General features: G+C 43.0%; 1 protein-coding gene across 1 annotated transcript; it reads right to left on the bottom strand.

Annotated features, from left to right (window-relative positions):
• Nucleotides 1-2,667: 2,667 nt before the first annotated feature.
• On the bottom strand, nucleotides 2,668-6,952 carry LOC142895081 (mRNA decay activator protein ZFP36). Its single transcript, XM_076035839.1, has 2 exons — nucleotides 6,661-6,952; nucleotides 2,668-5,947 (listed from the first exon to the last, which is right to left on the bottom strand). Exons 1-2 carry the CDS (start codon nucleotides 6,712-6,714, stop codon nucleotides 4,676-4,678), a joined length of 1,326 nt encoding a protein of 441 aa, XP_075891954.1. The 5' UTR covers nucleotides 6,715-6,952; the 3' UTR covers nucleotides 2,668-4,675.
• Nucleotides 6,953-18,353: the final 11,401 nt, after the last annotated feature.

Here is an 18,353-nt window from a genome sequence, read left to right as displayed (position 1 = left end):
AGAGAACCCACGCAGACACAGGGAGAACATGCAAACTCCACACAGAAAGGTCCCAGGCCCGGAATCGAACCCACAACCTTCTTGCTGTGAGGCCACTGTGCCACCATGTCGCCCCGACACTATATTATATTCTTTTTCCCCCACTATATGCTATTTGCTGCCACCATTGCTCCACATCCACCAGCGGCCTCTAGATTGCGCCACATTCCATTTACTACGAGCTGAGCAAGGCTGATTTACATGTAAATTCAATTGTAAGACAACAATGCTCTAAAGTTTTTAACATTTCTGTTCTTAGTAGCAACCTTTTTAAATTAATCAACCCTCATTTTAAGTTTTCGGAAGGATTATTGATGCCGTCCCTCATTTGCAATAATGCAGAGAGTACATATAAAATTGACCAACAGTATGTAAAATAAATAAAACTTACAATAATGAAAAGGCCAAAGAACTTCTATAGATAGCCAAAAAGCAAAATCAAATTATATTGATAATAATGTTAAGAATGATTGACACATTTTCCAAAGCAGTGAGTAGTTTTATTAATAAAATCAAGATTATAAATAGATGTAGATAGATTTACTTAGTATTTTATTGATATGCCCAGATATGACTACATTTGTGTTTGACTTCAGACAATAAATATATTAGACAACTCTGCTTGCTTTTTTTGTCAGCAGAAACATCTGACAGAATGATTTTTCAGGATGGAAAAGTGAAAAATGTACAATCCACCCTTTACGAATTATTACAGATACATGACATTCCCAGAGGCCTTAACCAATGGAACACCACTTTTCAAATTTAGTTTTATCTTAATTTATCTTAAAATCCACTTTTCAGCTTCTTTCAACTTCTGTAAGTGGCAGCGATGACATGTTTTAAAAACTTCCATGAGAGTAGATTTTTTTTATTCTTTCATCTTTTGCATATCAGCAAAATGAACACAACTCTGCTCTTGATGCTGCTTAATCCACAAACTCACACACACACACACACACACACACACACACACACACACACACACGGCCTTCAAAACCTCACACCCACTTGTTCCAGGCTGAACCACCTATTAATCAATAATTCTTTTTCATTCCCTTCGCTCCCTGAGTTTTAAAACCCTCCACAAAACCTTTCCTGCTGCTGCTGGGCTCTCCCAAACCCGCTTCATCCACAACCCCCTCTATCCACACACACACACACACACACACACACACACACACACACACACACACACACACACACACACACACACACACAGGGAAGCAGGGAAGCTACCCCTCACCCTCTCTCCCAGGATGATTCCGGTCCATTCCAATTCAAGAACATTAGCATACAGATGTTGAGGCTGAAAAGTGAAAGCAGGGCAGTACAAAGGGCCTATGGCCCAGGGGGAGGGGGAGGAGCCGGAGGGGCTGCACAGTGATGGCCCTTGGCCTTTTTTTTTTTAAGATCTTCCAGATACACACACACACACACACACACACACACACACACACACACACACACACACACACTGCCATAGTGGGGATTGAATGGTGAGTGGCCGTGGGGGTTGTGGGAGTCTGCTCCTGCTTCACCCTACTGGTATTCATTTACCAGAAGGAAATCCTCAGCCTGTGCTCAGGAGAATGCCAACACACACACACACACACACACACACACACACACACACACACACACACACACACACACTTTTTTATACTTATCGCTGTCTCTAAATTATTAACATCGTACCATAGCTGTAAATGGTGAGCTGCTGCTATATTAGGATATAATTATACCAAGAATATTGACAAATAGTTATGTGTATTATTCCTGGAGGAGAATTTACTGATTTTTTTTAAACAAATGTATTTACTATGCAACACACACACACACACACACACACACAGGAGGGTGTGTCAACTTCTGCTCTGCTCCATTTTGAGTGAATGGATGGAAATCAGTCACAAGTATCACTTCAGTCCCATTGTGTTCCGGGGAGTCTTTGTTCCAGCATCTGTTGCCCAAACATTCTCCTCGGTGTCACTCACTCTAAATTGGTCTGTTCAGACGGGGCTGCTAGATGGGTCGCTCCCCCCACACACACGCGCGCGCGCGCGCACACACACACACACACACACACACAAAGGGAATGGTTGAAAGATCCCTGAAATGTAAGTAAGAGAAACAGTCTTTTGTTCTCTTTGTGGCTGTTTGACACAGATGATCGCAAAAGGCCAATGAAGCCCCCCGACACATAAAAGGTTGCCCATTTGTAATACTTGTTGTTATTCCATCGCATCCCAGTTTTGAGTTTCAACATGTTGCAATCCGTTGAGGTTGAGAGTTTCACAATGAAATGGTCGGACCCTGTCAATCTGAGACCATTTTTTGATTTAGAACCCGTATAAAACAAAAATCATAAAAAAGGCTATGAATAAAGGACTTAAGACAATATTTCTATAGAGTATATGATAGTAATAGTGGTCCATTGTTGTCAACAGAGCCTATTTCATCACAGTTGGAATAAAGGGAACTGTGTAGTAGAAAACATGCTGCACTAAGCTGCCATCTCCTTATTTTTTTGGCTCCTCAGTAATACAAATATCCCCTTATTCATAAAGCAATGGAAAAGTTCCAATAGTGAGAAGAGGTAATGAAAAGTAAACTCTCCTCTTAATTTTTTTTGGAAAACCTTTATTTTGAAATCAAGATGGACAAATATATTAAGATAAAAAGCTAAGATATCAACAACCCAATGGAATGTAAACAATAAATGTACTTAAATTATGTGAAATAAAAAAGATTCAAAAACACAATATAGGGTTTGCTTTTGAAAAAGAAAATAAATAGGACTTTAAGTTAACAAAGTTACCAAAATGAAAAGCTTACATCATCAGGTCATGGTAATAATATAACATATACACATAACGTCTACAGCACAGGTTAAGTCAACTTCATGACAACAACAAAGGAATCTTGCGTAGTTTCACCTGAACTTGCTTGATTTTAACCTGCCGCTAGGGCGGTTATTGAGATAGCTAGCAAAAGTGAGCTAGCGTGCAACAAACACATTGTCACTATGTCAACACTGATAGATAAAATCAACAATAAACAAAGGTCCCCTTTTCACCTGTTTGTTGGCTTAACAAGAGAAAAAGATAACATGGGAGTTTTCCAGAGACTCTCGAGATGCAGTGTAGGCGTTAATACACAAAAACTGATGGTCAAAGTGTGCTCATTTTTGCTCCAATGTTCAGGCACGAGCACTTGTCTTGACCCTTCTCAATGCTTTTACTTTGTCATTGAAAAACAGCAGCAAAAACAAAACAAAACAAACAAAAAAAAAACAATTCCAGCTGTAAAGGCTTTGCAGAGAGGGGAACAAGCTCACTTTTTCTTACTCAAGCCAACAGCTCCAACTGACCAGCTGCTGTTGACTTGAAAATAGTGAGCTTTTGATTTCAGCCAGGCCCATTAGCCAATAAGGCAACATACACGTGGAATGCCAAAATGTTTTCCCCCTCCTTTCCTGTCCCCTCCTCTCCACAAGCCTCCTTAAAGCCACTGGATAGTGTGAAAAGCAGACAGACATCATGGATGCATAAGGAAAGCGTGATTTCTCTGACATTTATATTATCCAAAGGTTGTAAACACAATCACCTCTCGCAGAAATTATTACAATAAATAGATCTATAAACATATTAAGGTGTAATTGGCTAAGCTAGGTGTTAACAGGAGGTTAGCTGGGGAAATCTAAAACTAACTTTGGCAACTAGAGACTCAGTATGTGCCTACTTTGTGCAGTGTTGTCGTTGTCGTTATCAGGGCAGTTTAAATAGGCTGACAAATACAATCAAGTGGCCAAGGTTATACAACCAATCAGTTATCAATTGGTGACAGCACACAGCTATTCAAGCTTCTTGTGCATAGGCAAGAATGTTTTTTTTCCTTTCAGTCAGCTAGCCCAACACGTGACTAGAAAACTGCTGCAGGCTTGCATGACTGGAACCTTTTGTGAGACATGTAAATAATAATAATAATAATAATGATAATAATAATGTGTGTATCTATCTATCTATTTATCTATATACACATACACACTTTACATATATATATATATACATGTGTATAAATATATATATATATATATATATATATATATATATATATATATATATATATATACATATATATATATATATATATATATATATATATATATATACATATATATATATATATATATATATATGAGAACATGTACACTTGAAAGTGGACAGTACACCAGTGGCGGAGCAATCGGGGGGTACAGAATGTTCCCACTCAGTTGAATGAGCTCAATGAAGTATCTTCAAGCTACTATTCCTCAGGAATGGGTATACAACAGTATACAGCAGTACAAATGGCTTAAAATAAAGTAAAACAAAAAATCACAATAGAACATAAAAGAGGTCAGCTAAAACTCGACAAACACTGAGCAGCGCTACAGCTGCTAGGATGTGATGCAATATGCACAAAGTTGGGTTTACGTTTACTTGGCTGGAAACATGGAGGACTGGAAGCCTGTTTTTCAACTCAGCTCATCTCAGTCTTTCTCTCTCACGTGTCTACAAATGGCTCTAACGTTTTTTTCCCCAGACCATCTGTCCCCCTGTTACCTCCAGCCCCACAGTAAAACTCTGGCCCCCTACTCGTCTGACACAGACAGGCGACTGAAGATGGGTAGACGTCGGCCCTCGAAGCTGGGCGACTCGGCACCGCCAGAGGAGGAAGAGCTGAGGGAGCAGGAGGAGGTGTAGCCCTCCTCCGAGAGGGAGTCGGCCGAGGAGCACCGCTGCAGCCCTGGCGGGGGGTTGACGGTGGTGGTGGTGGTGGTCAGCACCAGTGGTGGCGGTGGGGGGAGGAGGCTGGAGGTGAGGTTGGCACCCTTGGAGGCAAGGCAGCGGGCCGAATCCGTCACGGCGCGGAAGTGCAGGGCCAGATCGTCCCCGGCCAGGTCAGGTATGCCGGAGAAAGGGTACGGGTAGTGCTTAAGGGCACACGGCTCGGGAAAGAGCGGGGAGAGGAGCTCGGGGCTACCAGTGGAGGGTGGGGAAGAGGAGACAGAGGAGGCACGGGCGAAGAGCAGTGACGAGGGTGGCGTCCCCTGCTGGGACTCTTCCAGCGGCGGGAAGCTCCGGCCGGCCGAGGAGAACCCGGCAAAGCTCAGGCTGTGGCGGAGCAGCGGAGGCCTCAGCTTCTGCTGCTTCTGGGCCGCAGGAGCAACAGAGGTAGTGGTGGGGGAGCCACCCGAGATCTCGTCGGCGTTGTGGATAAAGTGGCAGCGGGCGCCGTACGGGCAGAAGCCAATGGTGTGGAAGGTGCGGCAGGGCTCTGTCTTGTACTTGGGGTGGCGGTTGAGGCCCCGCAACTCGTCCACGCCGTGGGCAAATTGGCACTTGGCGCCGTACTTGCAGGTGCCGCTCTCCTCATACGTGCGGCAGAGCTCCGTCTTGTAGCGGGTGGAGATGTGTGGCGGCGAGGAGGAGCAGCCAGAGGTCGGGGAGGGGGAGACAGAAGAGGGTGAGCCGAGGCCCGGCGGGGGGGACACGAGCAATGGCGGCGAGAGGCTGCTCTCCTGGCGGCCCAGGCTGCCCTCAATCATGCTGACCGAGCGGTCAACCCGGAACGGGATGTGGCTGAGGGAGGAGCGCGGCAGGCGGCCCTCTTGGTTCCATTGCTGCTGCTGCTGCTGCTGCTCTGGGTGGATGGAGGAGGTCGAGTCCAGCCCCCAGCAGCAGGACGAGTCATTGGACTCGGAGCTGCCGCCATTGAACTTAGAGTTGGGGAGGGTGACAGGGCAGAGGGAGTGTCGACGCCGGAAGCCCAGCACCCTGAGAGTGTGCTGCTGCTGCTGCTGCTGCTGCTGCTGCTGGGAGTGAGGACCTGAGCCATCTGTTGCCTCCAGGCCACGGAAATTCTGTCACAACAAAAGGAAAAAAGAGAAGAATGGATGTGAGCTCTCTAGCATTCCTAGAGCACTGGAGCGTGACGGCAAGGGCTGAGTTGAGCTGAAAGGAGACTGTGGAGCCACGGTGAAAGAAATGGGCGAGATTCATGAAGGTGGTAAAAGAAAAAGAAGAAAAGGAGTGTAGTTCCACTTGGAAGTGTAAACTGTTGACAGTTGTTGACAGAAATTCCAAGTATTTGGAGGTTGTAATTAGTCGATTTAAATTGAGTCAATAGAGACATTAGAGTAAAGTCTGTACTTTTTAATATTATGACTCAGTTATTGTCAAGATTTTAGCATGGTTTAAAGATTTAGGATATTTTTTTCAAGCAATTTCTTTCAGTGGCCACTACCTTGGTACCATGTTTGAAACAATGGGTTTGATGGGTTAAAAAACATTGATACTTTGATAGTTTGAGTGTAAATTACAAAGCGTTATGTCTTTTTTATTTTCACCCTCACAAGTGACACAACATAATGTAAAAAAGATTTAATTTGATGATTTCATCATGAATCACATCAACAACTGGAAAAAGTTTTTTTTAAAAAACAGTTCAACTTTGTGTGCATCATGCAGTCAAATAGCCTTTCCAGTAGCCGGGGGAATGCACCGCCATGCACTCCCGCTAAAGAACAAGAACGACAAGCCATTTCAAAAGTTATTTGTTTTTTGACACTCTTACCTTGCAAAACTCCTCGTCCAGTTCGAGGAACGGCGTGAGAAAGTCGGAGGGCATGGTTTGCTCCAACGTCCTCGACTCAGCCAAGGACCCGCAGGAGGGGCGAGGGGGTCTGGTCCAGCACTTGGGGAAGGGGATAGTGTAAAAGAAGGGTTTCTGATCCTGGAACTTGCTGGAACGAGGAAGGGGAGAAAGAGGAATGGTTTTGGAGGGCGGAGGAGGAGGAGAAGTGGGGTTTTTAAGGTAAGGGAGGCTGGATAAGTGAGCTGTGTGATCTCAGGAGGAAAGTTCCTCGACCATCTGTTGGAATCTGCTTAAATAGTCAGGGGAAACCCACCTACCCTCCCTCCCTCCTCTGTTCCTCAGGGGGCTGGCCGGCCAGAGTGTGTGTGCATTAATGTGAGTGTCTGTGTCGCAGGGGAGGGCCCAAGAGGGACTCGGGGGAGTCCCGCATTGTGATGGTGTGCTGGGGGAGGGGGGCAGTGCCCTGAATAGGTCTACTTTTCTACCCATTCATCACAAATCCCTCCAGATGCATTGGTCTTTCTTCCATAGATCTTCCCCTCATTTTGTTACGAGGCATCGCAGTTAAGGACACGGTGACAACTGTTGCAAACACATTTATTGTTGCCAGCACAATTTGAATTAAGGAAGAGTGTTTTAAACTGCTGGCAGCACAAGTTGCTTTTTTAATTTATATTTTTGGGATTCGGATTACCCAGCGCAGTACACAATCTTTTGTGCACCGCACCACACTACACGTGAACAGAATCACTAGCGTGGAACTGGATACAGAGTTGGCTTGGAAGGGAGCGTAATAACAATGGCATCATTCGGACAACTCCAAAAAGATGTTGTAGTTGACTCTTAGGATCAACTGGTGGTGTGGGAACTACGTTTACACACAAAGCAACAAAAGATTGCTGTGTGCACGAGTTGTCTGTAGTTTTTAAAGTTACGCTTCCTGCCGAGCAGTCAGCAGTCCAGTTTTGTACAAACGTGATAAGGGCACAAGGATGCCAGCTCATTACTTTTTGTCTAAGTATAAGTACAACCAAAACACAACTATACATAAAACAGCATAGTTCTCTGTCTAAGTACAACTGGTTTTCTTTGTAACCAACCTCAATAAAAATGACCAATAAGAATGAATAAAGGTTAAAAATGCGTAAAAGTAAAAGTTGCTTGCAATAGTTTGAAACACTAACATGGCGTCTTTGGGCATCTGAAAGAAATATTTTTTTGACTTTCCACGCAGCCAAATTGTGGCTGGTGAGGAAAAAAATAGCAGCAAGTGGCCTATCAATGCATTGCCCTGTTGTTCAGTCAAACTGCACCACACCTCGTGCTCAATCAGAGGAGCCCTAGTCCTTGAACATTCCATCGGAGATGCCTTGAGGGGAAAAAGGGTCTCAGAGGAAAAATGATGTCATGGATGAAGATGCTCTGAATTTCAAAAAAAATCAAGAAAGCTGGAGAAGACAACAGACAAAGGGCGTACCATCACCATCGCGAAGGCGATGCAGTTTATTGCGCGAGTGGGAAGGCTTTCCAAGGCCGAAGAAAATTGTGCCGTTGTTGCCATCTGCCACTCGTACTACATTAACTCCGTCGTTTACCTTTCATGGGGGTCCCGCACGGGGAGCACTGTCCCCATTGTATTCGTGACCTGAAAATTTACGAGAGATAAGAACAAGTCTTGACAAGTGGATCAGCTGTGGCCCTGGCCCTTCCTCCACCCCGTTGGAGCACAGGGTTTGGTGGCTCCAAGCTCATTGTGTTGTGTTATGCTAATGTTGCCTGGCAAAGATGGTTCGACATGAGAAAGTTGGGTGACCAGCCGCCATGAATTGGGTTTAAATATGTCGACATCTGATTCATTGTTTTTAACTCCGGTATAAAGCCCTATAGGGGTCTTCGCTGATCATAACAGCACTGATATGAAGTCTGTCCACGGTAAAATCTTGCTGTTATTTACATTAACTTTTCCTTCAGGAGCGCAGATTAGCTTAGTTTAACAGAAGTCCACTGGGAAACTGGTTGCTTTTGTGCCATAATTATAAAGCACATCATCTAGATCTGAAACTTTGACTACTGCTTTTGCACCTAATGAATACTTGTCCCCTGACCCAACTAATGTACACATTTCTTTCTTCTGCTGAAAACCCTCTCGGACGAGACAAAAGCCATTGACACAACAGAAGAAGAAGTATATGTAGTATAACAGCCCTGTCTGTCTTTAAATTTACACTTTGTATTTTATAACCACAACGCTTACACACTTTTTGGTTTTGTTTTCATTGAGTGTGGCTTTAAGGGACATAATTTAAGACAAACTGTAAAAAAAACTCTTATCACAATGCCTCACTGATACGTTACCGTTTTGTGCGTGTGCGTGTGCATGTGTGTGTGTGTGTGTGTGTGTGTGTGTGTGTGTGTGTGTGTGTGTGTGTGTGTGTGTGTGTGTTCAGGGTTAAATAACTGTAATACGTTGTGGTTTCCTCCTTGTGGTCGGCTGGCTTGGTAACAGGTTCACTGTCGTTATGTCTCTACTTTCCTTTCCTCCTTTCTTTCTGTGCCTTAATTTTAAAGCACACATACAGCACCCTGAGGCTAACAAACTCTGTTCCCCAAGTAAAAGTCACATTCATGGTCATTAAACACTCATTTGTTGAGATGAATGATGCCCCAAAGGATTCTGGAAATTCACAAGTTCAAGTGTTTGTTTCTGTTGTGATGCGGTCTTGTGATATAGAAACTGTCGCTGTTTTTGTAGAACCCCTGCATCTGTCTGTGGGACGTGGATGGCTGTTGTTCTGTATTTTCCTCTAATACAGAATGTGTAGTGTTATGTGGGAAATGTCACAGTGGGGAGAAAAAAACAACAACAACCCAGAAATAATAATAATAATAATAATAATAATAATAACAATGATACTACTACTACTATTAATAATAATAATTATAATATAATAATGATGAGGTTTAACTTGACTTTATGTCAACACCTTGCAGAATATAAAAGAGTAAAAGAGTTTTTCAGTGCTCTACAAGTCAGCTCACATGCTATTGAAAAAAAAAAATTCTATTGAGAATTTTGTTTTTTACTTTTTCACAAAACAATCTGTCTGTAAAAACAGAAAATAAATTTGCACGAGCACAAACCATCATTATTAAAGCAGGATTACAAATCAGAAAGAAGTGTTCAGATGTAAGTAGCTCACATCAGAAGTACATCTTGTCAAAAATGTGTGTGCGTAAGGCACACAGTGCGGTTTTATTGTACATTTGGCAAGGAAACGTCAGTTGGCAGTGGTTTGGGTGGAGACGAGGGAGGAGCGGCTGTGGGAGGCTAGGTCTAAACAGCAACACAGCGCTCATCACTTTTATGGATTGTACTATGTTAACAGCAGGGACAAAGGATGTCGAGCTTGCTGCCCAACATGACCGAGGCTTGAAAGGGGGACAAGACTTAGTACTGTTAACAAACAGACACCTGCAAACAAGCTGTAACAGCAGCAGCAGTAAATACTGAAGGGGACGATGCTCAGCTGAGTCTGGATCCTTGGGTTATGCACTTCGAGGTTTCATTCACAGCTGCAGGTTGTCTTAAATACTTAAAAAACATTTCACTTATAATAAGATATTTTCTGAAGTATGTGCGAAACATACATGAAACTGTATAATATATCACATAATGCTGTTGATTCTAAGAATGGTACGCACTACAACTATTGGTACAAATTAGCCCCTTTGCCACTGGCCAAAAAACCTATTGTAGAAACGGCATTTGGTGGCAGTGGGAAAGGCTCACTGACCTGCACCGAAACACGTCAAACGACCCGGCAAGCGACCCGGGTTGAAAACAGCTCCGATCGGCTTGCAGTGGGAAAAGGGGACCCGCGTCAACATCACATCTTTTACCTGCCGCACAGGATGACATTGAGCGTTATGTGTCCTAAGTCATAATATCACGCCAGTCGCGGCGTATATTACGTACTGAAGCGAAGCTGTTCGGAAAACTGTTCATTGCGCACCAAAAGGCCAGACGCCGAAATGATCAGTGCACTGCGCAAGCCGGCCGTGGAGGTGAATGCGGCTTCGAGTCTGCCGTGAACGACACAATCGTTCCGCAGCCACTTTGCGGAACAACTCTACATTCAAAAGTGCCGAACATGGAACACTGGCCACCGCCGGACTCGCTTCCATGTTGCTCTCCATTGTTTACCTCCCTGAATTCTGTCGCACTTCATGTACATGATCTCAGTGCGATGACATCAGCAGACACAAAGCGGTGAAAGTGGAGGCTTTGCAGCTTTCCAGTAGGGGTCAGACCCCGCTGGTTTTGGTCAGTGCCAAATAACGATTGATTGAGAGTCGAACTGTGTTCAAAAAACACGGAGTAAACTCCCCAATTTCAATGGGAAAGTGGATGAACAAAGTTCTTTTTGGGGGGGGGGTTCCAGCATCTCAAACAAAGTCAGCAACAGTATCTGGCGGCAGGAAATATTATCTTGTTGGAGTTTCCTGTGAGGTTGGTGAGGTGAAGTGTGTTTTGAGTGATTTTTACCCTCCCAGGAGCCTCCAAGAAAAGCGAGTCCGGTAGCTTGGTTTATGTATAAGTTAGGAATTCAACAGTACTTGGTATTTTACCGTACCGTTCAGTACGCTGCGTTCGGTTCGATACATAACAGCACACAACGGTATTTTGGTACATTTCTGCCAGTCATGAAACTTTATCAAAACTTGGTGCAGCCGTGCATGTTGTGACAGTAGATCCACTAAGGGGCCAAGACTAGTGGTGCGCGGCTTTTTGATGGCCCGCAGTTATCGATAATTTGACTTGTCCCAGCCTGCCCCGCACAACTGCATCTATTATTACAACCCGCGTCAGCCCGCACCCGCTGTCATCAAATAAAATTTGACACAGATTTTTATTTTGTCATAAAGGTGGTTGCAAACAGCCTTAAATGGCCTAACGTCACTTCCAACTGCCAAGTGCATGAAACAACAATGAACAACAATAACATTTATTTACCACATTGACCCTAGTGTTTCTCTCTGGGAAAACAAAGTAGAATATTGCAGCCTCAGATAATAAAGTCCTTATAAACCTTTCTAACTACAGTCCTAAGACTCGTTAATCTTTCTCCTTCCTATTTGTATTTGCTGCTTACCATTCAGCGCTTTTGTGGCTGCATCTGCGTCACGGCACATATAGGTTACATAACATATGCATTTAACTAACATATCAACATTAGATCCTTAGTGCATTAGTGCACGTTTCTTTCTTTCTATTATTTTTTTTTACATAAAGTTTGTGGTTTGATTATATCTGTGCTTTTAATTATTTTTACAATACAATATTGCCTTGCTAGTCAGATTAGCTTTACATTCAGATATCGAAACCGTACAGTTTCCATAGCCCAAAACTGTGTTGCATACCGGACCGTGAGAAAACTGTATAATTGCATTCTGAGTACAAGTTATGTACAAGTTTATAAGTTATAAACATGGGTGAAGTAATCTGTTATCAGTAAGCAAGTAAAAATTTAGTCAAGGCAAGAGTAATTCATAAACTGATAAAGACCTCACAAATAGTGGACCATCTTCAAATCAAATTAAACTTGATTTATCTCTCCGAGCAAAAGTGCAACGCAAAGTGCTCCACGAAAACACACAAAAATGTGTTCACTGTGCTATAATTTGTTGGTCGTGTTGGTTTCGGCCCAGTGTGGAAAGACAATCGATTTTTTTTTTTAGCCGTTTCGCATGAGAATCAGAAAAACAACAGGGGCAAACATATAGGTGGTAAGCTTGAATTATCAGGAAAAAAACTAGCCACACAGTTTTTTGAAATGGAGGCAATGATTAATTCAGTAATCCAAAGACCTACACACACCCGTGTGCGCGCGCGCACACACACACACACACACACACACACACACACACACACACACACACACACACACTCCAGCATGGTCTCCCCTGCCTTAGCCTGTCTTGGCCTCTTTGTTGAGGCCAGTATAACAAGAGCTCCATTGTCCAGAGGCTCCTCCATATGTTCCCATATAAGCACAGAGAAGCTTTATTGACAATACCAGCACACAGGATCTAACTGCACCTCATGGCTGATCTGCCCTCATCAGCGCTTGATTACAATGATTTAAAACTGCATGAACTGACCCATTCAGCAGCATGAGAACCACTCAACGTTTTTTTTGTTTGTTTTGTTTTTATCACATGAATATATAGTTGCCCCTGGGTTCATAACTGTTTTATGAACCTGTATATATATATATGTGTGTGTACACGTCATGCACACACATATAACTCAAATTCCTTTTAACCGTTCTCTCCACGTCTCCAGGTTCTCCAACTTCCTCCCACAGTCCAAAAACATACTAAATAAACAAAGAGAGTTGTGAAACTCTGTTGCAGCTACTGAATAAATTGGCCATTATCCTTCATGTGATCTGCAATGTACATTAAACCTGTAAATGCTTTTAATATTCATCCTAACCTCCTCCCAGCATGCCAATGATCATACATGTGGGCCTTCCTGTTCATTTCAATCGCAGGGTGTCCCTAAAAGGCCATCAAGTGCACTGTGTGTAAAGTCCCAGTCTATTGTTGATGCCTGCGATGTTTTGTTTGTCATGGTGGCACTTTTTCTTGAACTGCCACTGGTGAGATTGGAGGTTGTAGCCATCAGATATCCATATCACTTATATCTGAACACTTTTTCTTTCTCTGGTATGCATATATTGTAAATACACGTGTTCTGTTTCCCTTTTTCTACTCTGTATAGAAAAAGTAGCACAATTAAAAATTGTTTATCTGATCAAATGATCTATGTGGGTGTAATTGTGTTTTGTGCTGGATCATTGTGCGAAAAAGGGTTTAGTATTTACAAGTCACTTTAGCCTAAACCCTTTGCTATTGTCTCTCTTTTTTTTGGTTTTTATTGTATTGTAGAGAATCGGTTATCAAAATAAGCTCAGTAATATGTTATAATTTGTTATCATACATATATATACATATATATATGTATATATTTATATATATATATATATATATATATACTTGTTAGTTGTATAATTGTTATAATTTGTGATTGGAAGACGCTGACAGAATATTACCAGTCCTGGACAGCACTAGCAAACAACCTTCTTCATGTTGGTCCTGATGATGCTGTAATGACAGCATTGGAGCTTATTTGTAATCATCTCCATCAAAATCTGTTTTTATTGTTTGCCCCACATGGTAACGTATTTTTATAAGTTGGGTATTTAGAGCACATTGTCATCGGTATATTTGTGAGCCCATTCAACAATACTAAATCCCTCCAGAGATATTAATGCGTCCACTTAAAACAATTGTTTTTCCTCTATATTACTTCATATTGTTTGTGCTGATTAAACAATTTGGCTGTTTTGTTCTGTAATGGATTCTCACTTTTGCACCTCACTAGTTTCCTGAGATTACTTTCCTTTATAAATCCTGCCTGCTTTTTTTTTTTAATTACACTAATGGCTAATAATATACAACCGTTTATTTGGTGTGGACATTATAAATATGCTTTTCAGCCTAAAAGCGTTGCTTTCAATGTAATTCTTCAAACTGGAGATCGACACACAGTCTCTTGTAACAGCCCAATTATGTTCAGATGATATAACCTCTCTATTCTCTGCTGAAGGGAGTCCTTTTTTTTCCTACAGAGAACAAAAACCTCTGGGTCATCTGTTAGGTCCAAAAAAGCCCACAGAACCACAGCAGCAGATTTATGAGATCCTGCCCGAAGCTGACAGACAATATTTCCAGCCATACATAGAGCAGGGGCGATCAGACACAGCCTTGCAGGGAGCAAGTGGAGGTGTGGAGAATGTAGGAGCCATTAACAAACACCTTAGTGACCGGTTGGTTAGAATGTCAATAACCCACATAATGACCTTGTGATCCGAATTGAAGCGGTTCATTAACTTCTCAGCGAGGATGTGTGGCTGCAGAAGTGAAGTCCACAAACAGAAGCCCGCCGGCCCTGTAGGCAAAGTACAGTGAATCCATCAGAGGCTAAGCAGACTTTTTGATGGAGTTTATAACAATTCTTTCATTTGCCTTCATCACCAGAGAGGTCAGGGCCACTGGCCTCGAATCATTCAGTGCTTTAGTGGGACCCTTCTTTTGGGATGGGGATGACTGTAGAATCTTTCCACTTCCAAGGCACTGTGCTGCAGTTCATGGAGGTCAGGAACAGCTGCTGGAACACCTCCCCCAGCTGCTCAGCACAGTGCTTTAGGCTCCGCCCACAGATGTTGTCAGGTCCAGTAGCAGTGTTGACTTTTGCTCTTCTGAGGGCTCTCACCACCTCTTCCCTGCTAAAGGTTAGAGTAGTGTCACCAGGACGGAGTGAGGAGATGATGTTCTTTAGCTCTGTGCTGTTGTCCTTTTCAAATCTTGAGAAGGATGAGTTGAGATCGTTGAGTACAGATTTTGTGTTGCAGCCATAAACTTGTATGGGTTTGCAGATGGATGTTGTGCAGTTCACAGCTGCCATGTTCTTCTGGCCCTGCCAGGAAGAGCAAAGATTCCCCTGGGTATCGGAGACCTCCACTATGATTATGTAGTCCAGCTTGGCCTTTTTAATGGTGCGCTTAACCTCCCGATTGACCCAGGGTTTGTTGTTGGGGAGTATTGTAACCGTTTTAGTTGGCATTATACTATCCACACAAAATGAGATGTATGCAGTGGCTGTGTCTACCTGCTCATCAATATTGCTAGAGGACAGTAGACAATTCCAGTCAGTCTGTTCAAAACAGCCTTGTAGTCTGTCAATACTGTCTGGAGTCCAGTGTTGGATGTTCCAAGTTAATTTGTCTGATCTGTTGACGACAGGTAGGTAAGCAGGAGCCAGCAAAATGCTGTTATGGTTGGCAGAGCCTATAGAGGAGCTCCGTATGCATTTGGGATAGAACCATAGCATTTGTCTAATATCTTGGCAAATCATGTGAACAGCCCATATATTGGTCAAACCCTTTAAGTTTTTCATCAAGTGAACAGTGGTTAAGATCACCGATATGAAATTTGGGAGCATCTGGAGAAACTGATTCTGACATGGTGTTCTTAACATGTTCAGTGGCAGCAGATGAAGACTTGTGGAAATTCCTGTGGAAGGTAAAATGGGTGAATGGAGATAGCCAGCAGTATAGTATCGGGTTGCACAATTCTTCTCTGACCACGACAGACGAGCACCAGTGTGTGTTCACATAGATGCAGACGCCCGTCCCCTCCGCGATTCTTTCAGTACAGAGTCTCTATATAGCCTTATTGGAGAGTCAAAACCATCTATGTGCGAGGCATCATCACCGTTATTTTCATTTAGCCACATTTCGGTAAATGCTAGGCTTGATGCTGTCCAATATTCATACATGTGATTGATGTTGGCTTGTAGTTCGTCAGTCAGTGAGCGTATGTTGGCTAGAATAACTGAGGGAAGAGTCCGATGTTTCACTTTCCCCTGCTTGAGTCGAGCTCTGACTCCTGCCTTTTTCTTCCCCCCTTCCTGTTACCTTTTATTCGTGATGAGTCTGAATGATCAGGCGTGTGTTTAGGTTGTATCGCCTCCAGTAGCTTCCCAGTGAAAGACAACTTGGGTGGCTTGCAAAAGCAGATCCCTGAAATATATAGTCCGCTGTGTGTCTGGAAGGATGAATCCACTTGATAGGCTGAAGAAGTAGATCATACGGTAGAGCAAGAACAACATTCTTGCTCTACCGTATGAACGGTAGAGCAAGAACCGTAAGAACAACAAGAACAACATTATCCTGCGGATAATGTTGTTCTTGCACCTGGATCCATCATTCGGTGAGTTGGAACTAGTGCTAACTAGCTGAAACTAGTGCTTCAGATAGCCTCCAACGGCACACAACAAGCTCTGCACGGTCGCTTACACAGGCACAAGTTGTGCAAGATATAAAGGACAAGATGCCATTGACAGTATGCCTGAATATTCTTAAAAAAACTGCATAAAAACACATAAAACAAATAAAAAAAGCTGCTTAAAATCACCATACAAGCAGTGACACGGAGGACGCACCTTGCCAAAAAGTCAATCTAAATCTGTATCCTTAATGCTTTTTGCACATTTTACATTTCTAGCGTCCTAATTTTGTCTCCAGAAAGAGTTTGGCGACACAGTGATGCAGCGTTGTTGCTTTTCAGTAAACTTTCTAAACTCTAAATTGGCTGTAGACAGAGTGTGGATGACTTGTCTTTGGTGAGACCTACCCTTCGCCCTAGCCAGCTCCAACAGGCTGAAATACTTATAAGACCCCAAGTGCAGGAGAAGTGGTGGATGGATGGAATAAATAGCTATGAACAGTTGCACAAGTGTAAGTCAAAAGCAAACGTCTGCAGAGATGCTGATCCTTAATGGTTGGGATAGTTTATTAGATCATCACAATCACACACTTTGATGACAACATGTGACAATTGAAGATCCGTGCAACATTTTGACTGTTTAAAATGTGATTGCGTTTTGACTTCAGTGTGTCTTATTTAAATAATGGGGGTCAAAGAGAGGGTGAACAGTCACATGTACCTTGTCTTATGGCACAACATTATCCCGTATAAGACCATGACAATCACCAGAAAGCCCACACAAACCAAATGAATGAAAGAAGGGGTCATTGAACTTCCATGATTCACAGCTTTAAGTGCTTGCAAAAACACTCAAAGCTAACAGGAACGCCAAAGGTTTTGAATCTACATCATCTTTTGCTACCCTAAAAGCGACAGAGAATAACCTTATCCCCACAGTTTAATGTACTCTGGTGGAGCTGAGCAACAATCTGTTTCTTGACAAAAAAAAAACCCTCCCCCAAAAAGGTTTTCCTTGATGAGGAGGGGGAGGACTTGGTGGGACGGAGGGTGGGTGATCAGAGTGTCAAGAGTGTCCAGTGGATTATGTTCTGACAAAAGACTGGACCCCCCACTGCTATAATTTTCCCGCCAGTCAGTTTCCTGTTTCCTGGAATCTGGCAGCGTGCTACACACTCACACACGCGCGCGCGCGCGCGCACACACACACACACACACACACACGTACAGAGGCTATTTTGTGCCAGCTGCTCACAATGATGCAACAGCCGAGTGACCAGCAAGCCCTCAGGACATCTGGTTAATAAGGACTTCCTTTCATCAAATCTATGGTAACATAATCCATATGTTATTTTTTCCACATAGTTTGGAAATCTCCTTAAAAACAGCCGGACATACAATCTAAACCAATCCCATTCAGCCCATGAGAATAATGAAAAGATGACCTACACTGGAACTAGGGTCTTTTTTTTTTCTTGAATAAAGAAACATAAAGATTCCATTTGCTTTCAGTTTCAAGAGCAGAACATTTCGATTTTTTTTCTTGAATTGTTTTTTGAAATGCCATCAAGTTGAATTTCATGTGAAAAACATTTAAAAGACTATTAAAATTAGAACACAATTCACAAGAACTCACATTATCACAGTGAATCGGCATTTGGTGGCAGTGTGAAAGGCTCACCGACTCGAGTCGAAAAGCGTCAAAAACAACCCGGCAAGCAATCCGGGTTGAAATCGGCTCCGATCGGCTCGGCTCCGATTGGCTTGCAGTGGGAAAGGGAGACCCGCGTCAACATCACATCTTTTACCTGCCGCAC

The sequence above is a fragment of the Nelusetta ayraudi genome, unplaced genomic scaffold, assembly GCF_046127955.1.
Source record: "Nelusetta ayraudi isolate G7.1 ecotype Tasmania unplaced genomic scaffold, CSIRO-AGI_Nayr_v1 ptg000048l, whole genome shotgun sequence".
Lineage (NCBI taxonomy): Eukaryota > Metazoa > Chordata > Actinopteri > Tetraodontiformes > Monacanthidae > Nelusetta > Nelusetta ayraudi.
Note: the sequence above shows the minus strand (reverse complement) of the source record. Positions and strands in the feature narration are given on the sequence as shown.

Bases quoted from the DNA above. Each gene is read 5' to 3' on its own strand.
- LOC142895081 (XM_076035839.1), bottom strand. From the start codon at position 6,714: ATGCCCTCCGACTTTCTCACGCCGTTCCTCGAACTGGACGAGGAGTTT. The intron at 5,948-6,660 runs GTAAGAGTGTCA...TTGTTGTGACAG, and splicing joins TGGACGAGGAGTTTTGCAAG to AATTTCCGTGGCCTGGAGGC.